Raw genomic sequence first — 13,332 nt, forward strand, 5'->3', positions numbered from 1 at the left:
AGTCCCCCACTGGCCCTGTGCTCCCAGCAGCACTTTCGCCTTTGAAGCGTAGCAACAGCCCTCCCGCTCTCTCCTCTACCTCCCCCCCATCTACCTGATCTCTTCAGATACTAATAGGTAGTGATTTATCTTCTCTTAGTCTTCATTCAAATCAGATTTTACTTATTTACATGCTATAATCTTTCCTATTGAAGTCTATCACCCCAAGTCTTCTCTGCACCTGTTGTTGTCTGTAAAGAGCGTGCACAGCGCGAACCTCCCTCTGTTCCTTTTCTACCATCCTCCGCTGAAGATGGAGTCAGAGCAATGCTCTCCTTTCTGACAGAAAATAAACAAATAGTACAGTTTAGAAATAGTTAAGTTTAGTCAGTTTATAAGAGGTTTCACCTAGTCCTTCAGTTTAGAAAAAAAAAAATCCTCAACTGCTGCAGCAGCTTTTTTTCCCGTTCTCAACAGGCTGGGCTCTCCCAGCTTTAAGAAATGTGACTCGTGTCAGAATTCAATACCGGTTTTGGACAGACACGCGTCCTGTATTAAATGTCTGGGCAAAAGTCATGTAGCACAGAAGTGCCCGCATTGCTTAAACATGACAGCCAGAGCAAGGAAAGACCACGAAATGCGGCTGAAGAACCTCTGGGAGAAATCCCTCCAACCATCAGTGGATAAGACCCAGGAGACATAGGGGCAACCGATGCTCCATGACAGAGCTAGCTCATTGCCCCATAGAGGCTCACAAGTGTCACTGGCTTCCCCGCCCATTCTCCAGTGCTGTCAGTTTCCAGCACCGTGGAGAAATGTTAAGTTGACATCAGCCAGGAGAGCTCAGTCCAAACCAAAACACTCAGCACCCATCAGTATGACAAATCCACTGGTGCAAACGAAGCCACACATGCCATCACCGCCAGCACCCACAGGCGCCCAGCACCACTTGAATACGCTGGTCCCAGGCATTCAGAATCCAAACGCGCTCTGGCACCAGAGCATATGAAAGCATCTAGCAAGACGTGCCACTTACAAAAATCCCCACAGCCAGGACATGGCAGCTGGCAGGGAAGTGGATTCTCATCTTGCCAATTCATCCCCAATGGGAATCAGTGACTTCCTGGCATTCGACCCAAAATAATCGTTTTCAACAACTGCCACAACTCCCATGGCTTAGCCAGCCATGACTGTATCCACAGCACCTTCAGCCTCAGTAGCCTCTCTGGGAGCCATGACACGTGTATCATCCCTGCTTCTCCCATAGCTATAGCTCACAAAATACACCACCCGCTATGCCACAGCACACAACTACATGTTCCCTGGCTACCACAGTTCATTCCTCACCGTCTGACCGCCCCTCGGTAACAACCCAGGCAGATTCAGCAGATGAAGATAACTTACCTCACACTGACTCAGAGTGCTCTTCTCATGCTCCACATTGTTTGGCTTGTCTAGATGAAGCAGTTTTCCAGGTATCGCCCTCTCTGCTGGCAGGTGACCTAGAACAATTCTAAGACCTATTCAAATGAGTGGCTCAATCTCAGGACATTATATCCAAGAAGTGCAAGACAAACAATGCCAATTACTTACAATACTACAACTAACAGTATCCTCAAAGATAGTGTTACCCATCAATGAAGCTATCTTGGAACCATCTGATGCATTCTGGCAAACCCCAGTTTCTATCCCTCTTACCAACTATAGAGCGGATAGAAAATACTTTGTCCCTGCAAAAGGCCATGGACTTTCTCTTTTCACGTTCCCACCCAAATTCACTAGTCATGGACTCCGTTCATCACAAAACAAAACACCCTCAATTCAAATCTACACCTCAGGACAAAGAACACAAAAGACTAGATCTCTTTGGCCAGAAAGTATACTCCTCCGCCACCCTCCAGTTCAGGATATTGAATTACACTGCCCTTCTGGCTAACTATAACCATGCCAATTATCAGGGCTTGACAAACCCTGGAGAGAGCTATTCACCAGCCCCGCACCATGCATGCGCCAGACCAGCACTGCACCAGTGAATGGGGCGCACGGAGCAACCGGCTGAAATCTACTCGCCACAGGCGAGTAGATTCAGCTGTTTGTTGAGCCCTGCCAATTATGCTAGATTACAAGACCTTTTACAGGATCTCCCTGAAAATAAGAGACTACAAGGCCAGTCCATTATCAAACAGAGCCAATCCATAGCTAAAGTTGTCCTCCAGGCTGCAATGAAGATGGCAGATACAGTAGCTAGTGCCACAGCTACAGCAAAAGTAATGCGCAGAGCATCATGGCTACAATCAAGAGTCCCAAAAGTATTACAAACTAAGATGGAGGACCTCCCCTTTGATAGGAACCAACTGTTCATCACAAAAACAGATGAGGTGTTACACTCAATGAAGGACTCTCATACCATACTGCGTGCTTTTGGCATGTACACTCTGCCTACCAAAAGATGCAAATATATTCCGTAGCAAAGACCAAGAGACTCAAACTACCACAGAGAACAGCAGAGACCATATGATAGCAGGCCCCAGCAACGTTCCAACAGAAGGACTCGACACAACCAGTCCTCTAACACTCATCCCGCTTCACACAAACAGCAGATTTGAAGTTTTGTTCAGGGATCTGAGAGACCATCCCACTGCATCCAAATGCCACCTTCCATCAGTGCCTGAGATCCTTTTACCAAAATGGGCCCTCATTACTACGGATATGTGGGTCCTTGAGATCCAGTCAGGCTACACAATCCCCGTTACCTCTCTATCCCCAACCCAACCACCTACCCCATCCTCTTAAAAAACCCCTCACAAGCCCCTCCTACAAGCATAAGTACTCAGCCTAGGGGCAATAGAACCAGTTCCCACAGAACATCGGGGAAGAGGGTTCTATTCCAACTATTTTCTAACTACCAAGAAAAGAGGCGGCTGGAGACCAATTTTGGATCTTAGGAAACTAAACCAGTTTCACTGCAACACCAAATTCAGAATGGTGACGCTTGCAACTATTATACCAGCACTGGACAAGGGACTAGTTCTCAGCCCTCGACCTTCAGGATGCATATTTCCATATAACAATCCTGCCCACAGGAGATTTCTCAAGTTCGTGGTAGGTCAAGATCACTACCAATATCGAGTCCTCCCTTTTGGTCTCTCCATGGCCCCTCAGGTTTTTTCCAAGATTTTAGCCGTGGATAAGGCCTCTCTCAGAATACAAAGCATCATTATTTTTCTCTACCTTGACGACTGCCTAATCAAAGGGCCCACGCATCAACAAACTATAGTCATGAAGAACACTACCAGAGAATGCTTCTCTCGACGAGGCCTCCTTATAAATATTTACAAGTCTACCTTGCACCCTACTCAAAATAATTTATCGGGGCATTCCTAGGCACAGTGACAGCAAAAGCCTATCTGCTATTGCAAGGATTCGAAACGTTATGCGATATCAAGCATACTCCCTTCACTAGAGCATGCACATGTCTTCAAATACTAGGACACATGGCAGCCACAACCTTTGTTGTTCTACTTGCAAAGCTACATATGTGCTGCCTGCAGTGCTGGCTTGCGACCATCTAGATCCCAGACTGGCACGGTCTCACAAAACGCCCCACCTTCAGTCCTATAATCTCTCAACTGATGGACTTCTCCCACCAATGTGCTGGCTGGCGTACCCTTCCATTGCCCAGATCCATCAGTAATGATCTCGACGGACGCAGTACTCATGGGCTAGGGCACCCATTGTGGCACAAGAGCAGTACAGGGAAGATGGTCTCAACTAGAGCTGCACCTTCATATCAACATTCTGGGGCTCAGGGCCATCCACACAGCATGCGTTCACTTCCCTGCCCCCCCCCCCCCCCCCGATAAAGGGCAGAACCATTTGTGTCCTCACAGACAACACATCCTATATCAGTCGACAGGCAGGTGCCCAATCACACTCACTATGTGCGGAGGCAATTGAATTTTGGAACTAGTGTTGTGAAAGAACTACATACCCCCAACCTCTACTTACATACCAGGCCAGCAGAATACTAGGGCCGACAAACTGTGCAGACACTTCTCAGAACAACAGGAATGGTCGATCAATATTAATGTTCTTCCAGTTTTTCAGAAATGGGGATTCCCAATTATAGATATCTTTGCCACGGTAGCCAGCCGCAAATTCCACAGATTCTGCTTCCATGCAGGTCATGGCAAGGGTTTGGAAGGGGACACATTCACCATTCACTGGACCACTCCCCTACTCTGTGCTTTCCCATCAGTTTCACTCCTCTCTCCAGAGTAATCAATAAGATACGCTTCGACCACGCCATAATAATTCTGAAATCTCCCTTCTGGCCGAGACAATCTTGGTTCCCCTATCTACATTACCTTTCAATAAGCTAACTGATCCCTCAATCCCTGGTTCCCCACCTGCTAACTCAAAACCAAGGCAAAACCTACCACCCAAACATAAAAACTCTGACTCTCACAGCATGGCTTCTCCATGGCTCCAAAATGAAGAACTTACATGCTCAGAGTGTCAAGTACATCCTATTGAACACTCAACAGCCCTCTACAAGATACACCTACCAAAACAAATGGAAACACTTTCAGCAGAGGTGTACCACTCATCATGTACATCCAAACACTGCCCCCATACCTACCATACTTGAGTAGCTGATGGACCTCAGCGATGCAGGCCTCTCCATTAGCTCCATTCGGATCCATCTCTCAGCGGTCACAATTTCCACAAACCAGTTGATCTCTCACTCTGCACATCCAATGACAAAGCGATTCCTAACAGGCTTGCAGAAAACGCGCCCAAACTTATGTCCTATGGTAACATCTTGGCACCTAAATCTCATTAATGACACACTCACCAGGCCACCCTTTAAACCACTAGCCATGGTACTTATCCATGAAAGTGGTCTTCATAGTGGCAATAACATCTGCAAGACGGGTGGGCAAAATTGCAGCCCTTATGGCTGACCCATCGTACACTACTTTTACTAAGGATAAGGTCATACTCAGGCCTCATCCCAAAGTTGCATCCTTCCCAAAGTTGTATCTGACTTCCACCTAAATGAACCCATATACTTACCTTCGTATTTTCCTAAACCTCAAACATCCTTGAGAGAATCCATTGTGCACACTTTAGATGCAGGACGAGCCATCGCATTCTACTTAGAGAGTACCAAAGAGACCAGGAAATCAGACAGACTCTTCATCTCTTGGTCCTGCCCCCATAAGGGATTAGCCATCTCAGCACAACACATTTCCAAATGGATTGCAAGCTGCATATACACAGCTTACCAGCTCCTCGGAAAACAGCTACCACAGATTATCAGGGCTTACTCCATACGTGTGACGGCCACATCAGTGATTTTCCTACGTAATGTACCACTAGTAGACATTTGTAGAACAGCGACATGGTCTTCCCATCACAGTTTCACACAGCATTATGCCCTACAGAAAGGATCCACATCTACGACTACTCTAGCAGATTCGGTCTTCCATCTTTACATAAATGGCTCCAATGCCCACCACCATCTGGTAGGTACTGCTAGTAAGTCACCTGAGTGGAGCTCCCACAGGGATACTACTCAAAGAAGAAGAAGATACTCACCCTGTGCAGATTGTTCTTCGAGATGTGGGTGCTCCATTATCCTCCCTTCCTCCCCTCTGCTTGGAGTCCTTTAACAGTTTTCAGGTAGAAAAGAAACAGAGGGAGGTTTGCGCTGCACGCACACTCAACAGACAACAGTGCATGACGGCGAGTGTGCATGCATGGCACTGGAGGCACTGCTAAGCAAAAATCTCTGATCAGCGGCATGAGGACACACGGAGACCAAGTAGAGCACTCACAGGGACACACATCTCAAAGAACCATCGTTACTGCACAGGGTGAATAACTTCTTCCTTCCCTCCAGAGCCCGCAGTCTAAAGAGAGGCTGTTTATAGATATTGTAGATATTTTTCCAAACAGTGGATGATCATATATATGGCACAAGGCGGAATATCTGGGAAATGAAATCTCTATTGCGTTCCTATTATGATATGCTGTCTTTTTGCTTTTGTAGAGCTGCAGCTCGATGTAATAAAGGCATTGACGTTTTGCTAGCAGTTGCTCTAGAACACTTTGTCCTAGTAGTGGTGAGAGTTTTGAGGGGACCATCTCCCGCAGATGATTCTGTCAAGAAAATTCGGTATCTTATCCATTGCCAGTGGTGTGAGGAAAGGATTTTTCAGGAGGGTAATATGATAGAAGGTAAATGGATTTTCCTTGGATTTCTTAAGGTATAATCCCTGCATGTTTATTGTATGTACCTATGTTAGGCACATAGTTAGTTCCAACATGTAAATATACTTGCTTTCACTGGAAATATTTCATATATAACATTGTGATAATGAGTGTGCACGTAAGAGAATGTTTCCATTATAATTCTCTTGTTTAAAAGTGGTTCTTTGAGTAATAGTTTTATAGATCACACTGTGCATGTGCGTGTACATGCAAAAGCTTGGATTTTTTTGACCAGCAGTATCTATTGGGTCTACACTGGGTAGATCCTGCATGCCCTCAGATCCAACTACCAGGCACATAAAGGATTAAAACAATCTCAATTGCCCCTTATTTCCATATTCCCACTTGTGGCAGCAGGATGGAGCAATTCTGTGTCTAATTGCTTCCCTCTAGCAGTCTTATTGTAATTAGTTTCTTATATTCTTGTTACTGAATTTAATTTGTCCAGTTTGGAAAAATGAAAATTCTTCAGTCTCCTCCAGACCAAGGTCTCTCTCAGCTATGAGAGTAGGTATCCAGGTTTCAAAAGCTACTCTACCTGTGCTTCTGAATGATTGGTACAATAAATGCACCAACAATGCACTGTTTGTAAACTTTTCTCCATGTGCACACACAAAGCTGCAACACTTGTTTGAAGCTGGTTTTGATAGAGAAATCCATGAAGAACATATGGATTCTGAGTTCCTTTCTCATAAGCAGTTTGCTGCTTCTCCAAAGCCAGCCCCTCTTAAAGCACCAGTTATTAGAGATGCTACCCCCTGTCCTCAAATCTTTTCAGGCATGAGGAGATCTGACCTTTCTGACATAGAACCAAGCATTTAACTAGGCCAAAAATAGTTATTTCACCAAACATTGGTCAAATATTCTAAAGCAATATTTTATGACAACAATAACAAAAAAAAGAGTAAGTCTCAAAGGTTTCCAGTAGAAAGTCTTAGATAGGTACTTTACTCATAATTACAGAAAACAAACTACTTATTTTAATTCAGAAAAAATGTGAAACAATATTAAGTTATACAAACTGAAAGAATAATTCTTATTTTATTTTTAACAATATTAAAATAGCATTTTAACTATGAATGGTATTCAAGATTGAACAATTGCTGTGGGGGATTTTTTAATCAGATCCATCTGTAAAATAATCAGGGTAGAAACTGTATTTTAATTTGTTTACTGTGCTTTGTAAACTACCATGCATGCTGGTGAGTCAAAATATATGGGCATGTATACAATGATACAATGAAAATTCTAGCAAATCAAGATGTTCAACTTCCAGTTTAGTTCACGCTTTTCCAAGCATTAACATTTAGAAAAGTGAATTTGAGACATTTAAGTAGCCTGTGTAACAGATGCTGTTTCGAAGGTATTCTTGCTGGAATACTGACAGTGGTTAAAACAGGTGTTGAGTTTGTCAATTGACCAATTGACTGGCTTGTCATACCTGCTCCGAACTCAGACCAGTCTTTTTTAAGTTAGTAACCATTTTTGGTGCCTAAGGTAGGAAGAAGCAAAGATCTTCAGAGATTGCTCACCACCAATCATAATTCCCTGTACTGACCAAGCAAAAGGTCACACTTTTGATTTGAAGAGCCACTCTTCTGATTTGTCCAAGTGAGTTGCAGCTGAACACAACCAGCACTGAGAGTCTTCATGTGGTACCACAACCAGGAGGTGCAAGGCAGAAGACACTAGTCAGATTTCAGCAACTAGAGCCTCAAAAACCGCACTGATGTCTTGGATACAAACAGATTTGGAAATCTTCAATTTCATGCTGCAGCACATTGTTTCTCAATATCTAAAGACTCTGCAGCCACATAGGATCACAGCTCCCAGTGACTTTGGTTCACTGTTTCCAGCCAAGGGGAGCAACAGGAAGAGGAATGGCCCCGGCCAACACCTCCTGTGGCTCCCATTGGCTGGAAACAGTGAACCAAAGTCACTGGGAGCCGCGAGGCTCTGTGGCTGCGGAGCCTTTAGATCAGGGGTTCCCAAACTTTTTGACACGGGGACCAGTAAATCCATTTGTGAGTTTTCAGAGGACTGGTAACATTCATTTGCATATTTGCATATTCATTAAGCAAATGATGAATATGCAAATACGTTGGTTTTGGTCCTCCCAAAGCCCCCACGGCCAGCTTTAGCAAAGCTTTTGATACGGCCACCCACAACATTCTTACCAGCAAGTTAAGGGGATATGGATTGGAAAAATGGACTGTAATCCAATAAAACCCTGCACCACCACATCGTGTATTGAAAAAGGGCTCATTTATTTTCAGAAAGCTGACACCCATCTTTGGAATTTTTTATCCATATTCTCATTCCAGATGGTGAATGCACCAGGTTCTCTCCATTCTGACACACTGTAGTGCTTTTAAACCTCACTGTCAGCCATGGGGATATTTAAAAGACACTGCTTTTACATTTTTATTCAGGATCTGCGTGCGCCCTGAACTGTCCGGCTCTCCGCTGGCCGATTCTCTCCTCCCCCCCGCCCTGGGCCAGCCCCACTTTCCCTGTCCCCGCCGGCCGATTCTCTCGCAATCTCTCCTGGCAAGCCCTGCTGCCCCCGCCGGCCGATTCTCTCGCAATCTCTCCTGGCAAGCCCTGCTGCCCCCGCCGGCCGATTCTCTCGTGATCTCTCCTGGCAAGCCCTGCTGCCCCCACCGGCCGATTCTCTCGTGATCTCTCCTGGTAAGCCCTGCTGCCCCCGCCGGCCGATTCTCTCGTGATCTCTCCTGGCAAGCCCTGCTGCCCCCGCCAGCCCTGCTTCCGCCAGCCGGTTCCCCAGCCAGCCCCACGATCTCTCCCAGCCAGTTCCCCCCACCCCACGATCTCCCCTGGCCAGCCCCACTGCTCCCGCCCCGCCAGCCAGTTCCCTTTCCTCCCCTCCCCCCCCCCCCCCAGCCAGCCCTGCTTCCACCGTCCCCTCCCTATCTCCCCCAGGCAGCTCCAGTGCCCCGACCCTGCTTCCTTGCGGCCCATATCCAACCCCCACTCCACAGCCTGCAATAAGAGCTCACCTGGTAACCCTCATTATGCCTCTGCCAGGAGCCTGAAACATACGGCTGAATCCGCCCAGCCCAGCTGAGGGCTTGGGGAACCTGGCGCTGCATGGGCAGTCCAGGAGCCTGGAACACCCTGGCAGCCACGCTGAGGCCCGGTATTTTTTTCCCGTGGCCCGGTAGCGTGCCGCAGCCCATAGTTTGGGAAACGCTGCTTTAGATAAATAAAAAAGCAGAGCTGCCTGTTACCAGCTTTCTCAAAGAGGCCCTGGGACCTATTTTGAGAAACACCGCTGTAGCAAAAAACCTCAGTCTTTTGAAGTATCTTTTTTGGTACCAGTATAGTCAACACCATCTTCATTAGTATAGAGGTCCTCGACTCCGGCTGTATTCACAAGGCTTTCTGACCTAATGATTCCAGAACCAGACCTGGATATTCTTTTTAGCTGAAGGATCTGTCTCTCCAGGTATTGGTACCAAGAGCAAGAGGTATGATTATATTGATGCATCTGTTTCCAACACCAATCTTGGTCTCTGAGATATTGCTGGATCTCCTCAACCAGTGTTAACCTCTTAGAAATATGTATCTCCCTTAAAAGAATACTACTTGTTGGTATAACCATCATCAACGGGGGGAGGGGGGAATAGAAACATCTTTGAGGAACAAGGAAAAGACGCCCTTGGAGAAGGGCTTCTAAGAGGGACATTGGAAGAAGTTCTTGTAATCAAAGATGACATGTTTCTGAAGACCATAAGCTTCTTGGATTCTACCTCTCTGGCATCATATGCTTTTTCCTTATGGAATACAATTCTGGCCACACAGGTCCACCTGTAAACCTCAAAATCCATATTCTTTTCCTTATGTGAGATGCAGACGTAGGAACAACTTAGCTCCTTTTGGATAACTCTCTCAGGTAGTATACTTGTCACAGCCAGTTATCTTCACAAATTCATCCAAGACCCACAGAGTGGTGATGCATATCTCCTGGAAGAGTATGAGGATGAGTTTATTCCATCTCTATTTCATCTTTACCAGATGAAACAGTTACGCCATCAGCATTTTCTGCTATTGATAACTTCAGTGACTTTCAGAAACTTCTTAAGAGTGGCTGATACTTTGGATATTCCACTGGAAATAGTCCTGGAACATCAGTGTTATTCAGCATACTTTCTCTGTTCCCTCAGAGCCATTTAGCAATAGCCATTAATAAGGACTGATCAAGGACCTCTGGAAGACTCCAGCCTTCATCTCAGCTGCTTCTACAAAGACTTCTCCCCCTCCTTCCTAAAGGATTCAAGTATTGTTTCCATCCACCTGCCATAGGATCATTAGTAGTGGCAGTAGCTAGCCTACAGTTTTGTATAGTCATTTACCACACTTTTTTTTGGTAGAATATGATACAGTGGGATACAATCCTTCACTTTGCCAAGAAGCTACCCCTGGACTCCAGAGATAAGTTGTAATCATAGGCCTGAGCTCAACAGGGTCATGGCCTTTTTAAGTCAACAGTGAAGAAATTACCCTTTCTGAATTATTTCAACGTGATCTTTAGAGTTTTATAACCCATCTCTGAGTAAGAAGAAAGGCATCTGCCTTTCTCACGTCAGTGACCTTTCTTGTCTTAATCATATCACCAGATGGCTCCTGACTCAGACTGTGTTTTCAAAAGTGGAGATGCCCTTCATCTGCTGTTAAATGCATATTCTTCATCTGGTCAAGGACAGCAGGATTGATACTGCTATCACGAGTCTTTTACAGGATCTGTACCTGTTCTCCCCTCCTTTGGCAATGGCCTACCCCTTCACTCCTCTTGACAACCTGTCTCCAGACACAGTAGGTTGCTAGTGTCAACATAAGGTGACTTTTTTTGCATTCCTAGGGAAGATGCTTTGCTGATCAGATGGGAAAGGGATCCTTTCACCTTTATCCTATTATTTCCAGATGTCCTCGGGAAGATGAAAAAAGACAAGGTCCAGTTGAACTGATAGCTTTGGGCATATCAGTTCTGGTACTCCAACTTCTGATGCACGTATCTCTCCATATAAGACCATCAAGCCATCTTGATATCCTTTCACAGAGCCAGGGGATTTTGCAGATGACACTAAGCTTGGGGGAGAGGTAGATATGCTGGAGGCAAGGATAGGGTCCAGAGTGACCTACACAGATTAGAGGATTGGGGCCAAAAGAAATCTGATGAGGTTCAACAAGGACAAGTGTAGAGTCCTGCACTTGGGACGGAAGAATCCCAAGCATTGTTACAGGCTGGGAACCAAATGGCTAGGTAGCAGTTCTGCAGAAAAGGACCTGGGGATTACAGTGGATTCAAAGCTGGATATGAGTCAACAGTGTGCCCTTGTAGCCAAGAAGGCTGTTAAGGTTCCTTCCCCACTCTGGCACAATGAATGCAGAAGTGGGGGCCTGCAAAAGTAACCCAAAACCTTATCCTCCCAGGCTTTGGTATAAAACTTCCCCCCCAAAATCTTAAAAACCTAGATTTTGGGGATAAAATCCACTGCCACCACCCAAGTAATGATAAGGAAACTAGGGGAGAGATCACTTGGGAAATCTCACCCCTAAAGTAAAAACCAGAACACAAAAATTAACCAATACCAGGTTAATAAAAGAAAAGAGAGAGAACTTTTATTATCACCCCAATATTCCTGTTGCAGGCATAACGACTAGATGAAAAAGTCACAATGTAATATACTCATGAGCAGGGTTCGACAAATAATGTAATCTACTTGCCCCTGGCGAGTAGATTACAATCCGGAAGAGCCGGTGCAGAGCAATCTGCACATACGCAGAACGCGAAACTGCGCAACTGGCAAGTGGGGCTCGCTGCCACTTGGCAAGCCCTGCTCATGTGGAATTCCACCATGGGCACAAGCTTAGTTGCAAAAGAGAGGAAAAACCTATTTTAAATGCACAGACAACAGATCCCATTTCCAAAACCATAAAACCTAACAGATTTATCTAAACTTTACCCTACTTAGAGAAGAGGGAAGAGTCTATTCTTGGAGGGAGACATTCTATCTGACTCCCTCAGTAGCTGGAGAGAAACTGCCCCAGAGACAAAAAACGAGAAACCAAAAATTCCTTTGTCCCAGTTTGAAATTTCTACCTACATTCCTATTAGCCAGCTCTACCTGGGTTAGGTATAGTTAACCCCTTAGTTCCCAGGCTGTTGGCTAACCTTCATTATCATGACAAAGGCTAATGGCATATTAGGGTACATTAGGAAGAGCATTGCCAGCAGATCTAGAGAAGTGATTATTCCCCTTTATTCAGCTCTGGTGAAGCCACACCTGGAGTACTGTGTCCAGTTCTGGGCCCTCCACTATAGAAAGGATGTGGATGCATTGGAGAGGGTCCAGCAGAGGGCGACCAAAATTATTAGGGGGCTGGAGCACATGACCTATGAGGAGAGACTGAGGGATTTGGGTTTGTTTAGTCTGCAGAAGAGAAGAGTGAGGGGGTATTTGATAGCAGCCTTCAACTTCCTGAAGGGAGGTTCCAAAGAGGACAGAAAGAGGCAGTTCACAGCAGTGACGGATGGCAGAACAAGGAGCAGTGGTCTCAAGTTACAGTGGAAACAGTCTAGGTTGGACATTAGGAAAAACTATTTCACTAGGAGGGTGGTGAAGCACTGGAATGAGTTACCTAGTGAGGTGGTGGAAACTCCATCCCTAGAGGTTTTAAGTCTCAGCTTGACAAAGCCCTGGCTGGGTTGATTTAGTTGGGATTGGTCCTGCCTTGGGCAGGGGGCTGGACTTGATGATCTCCTGAGGTCTTTTCCAGCTCTGTGATTCTGTGATTGTTACATCTGGACCCAGAATCTCTGCATCTGATAGCACGGAGATTAGTTGACTAAACTGGGGGAAAGAGCAAAACAGTACAAAAATGTCAAGTAACTAAAAGGGAAAAGAGAAATTGTTCTCCTTGACCTCTGATGATAGGACAAGAAGCAATGGGGGTTTTGTGTATGTGCTTTTTTTCTCACTTTTGTGCAGCCCACAACTGATATATCTGTGGTTTAGTGGCCCCTGACCCAAAAAAGGTTTCCCACCCCAT

The 13,332-nt window shown here is 45.5% G+C and overlaps 1 protein-coding gene across 1 annotated transcript in view; it reads left to right on the forward strand.

The window, feature by feature from the left end:
• TRMT1L (tRNA methyltransferase 1L) overlaps positions 1-13,332 on the forward strand; it is a 60,557-nt gene that overhangs the window by 32,081 nt on the left and 15,144 nt on the right. Inside the window, exon 11 of the mRNA XM_075936762.1 lies at positions 6,038-6,225. Within this exon, the coding sequence (XP_075792877.1) occupies positions 6,038-6,225 (188 nt within the window). The remainder of the gene's footprint in view (positions 1-6,037; positions 6,226-13,332) is intronic.

This window comes from Pelodiscus sinensis, chromosome 9, assembly GCF_049634645.1.
Source record: "Pelodiscus sinensis isolate JC-2024 chromosome 9, ASM4963464v1, whole genome shotgun sequence".
Taxonomy (NCBI): Eukaryota; Metazoa; Chordata; order Testudines; family Trionychidae; genus Pelodiscus; species Pelodiscus sinensis.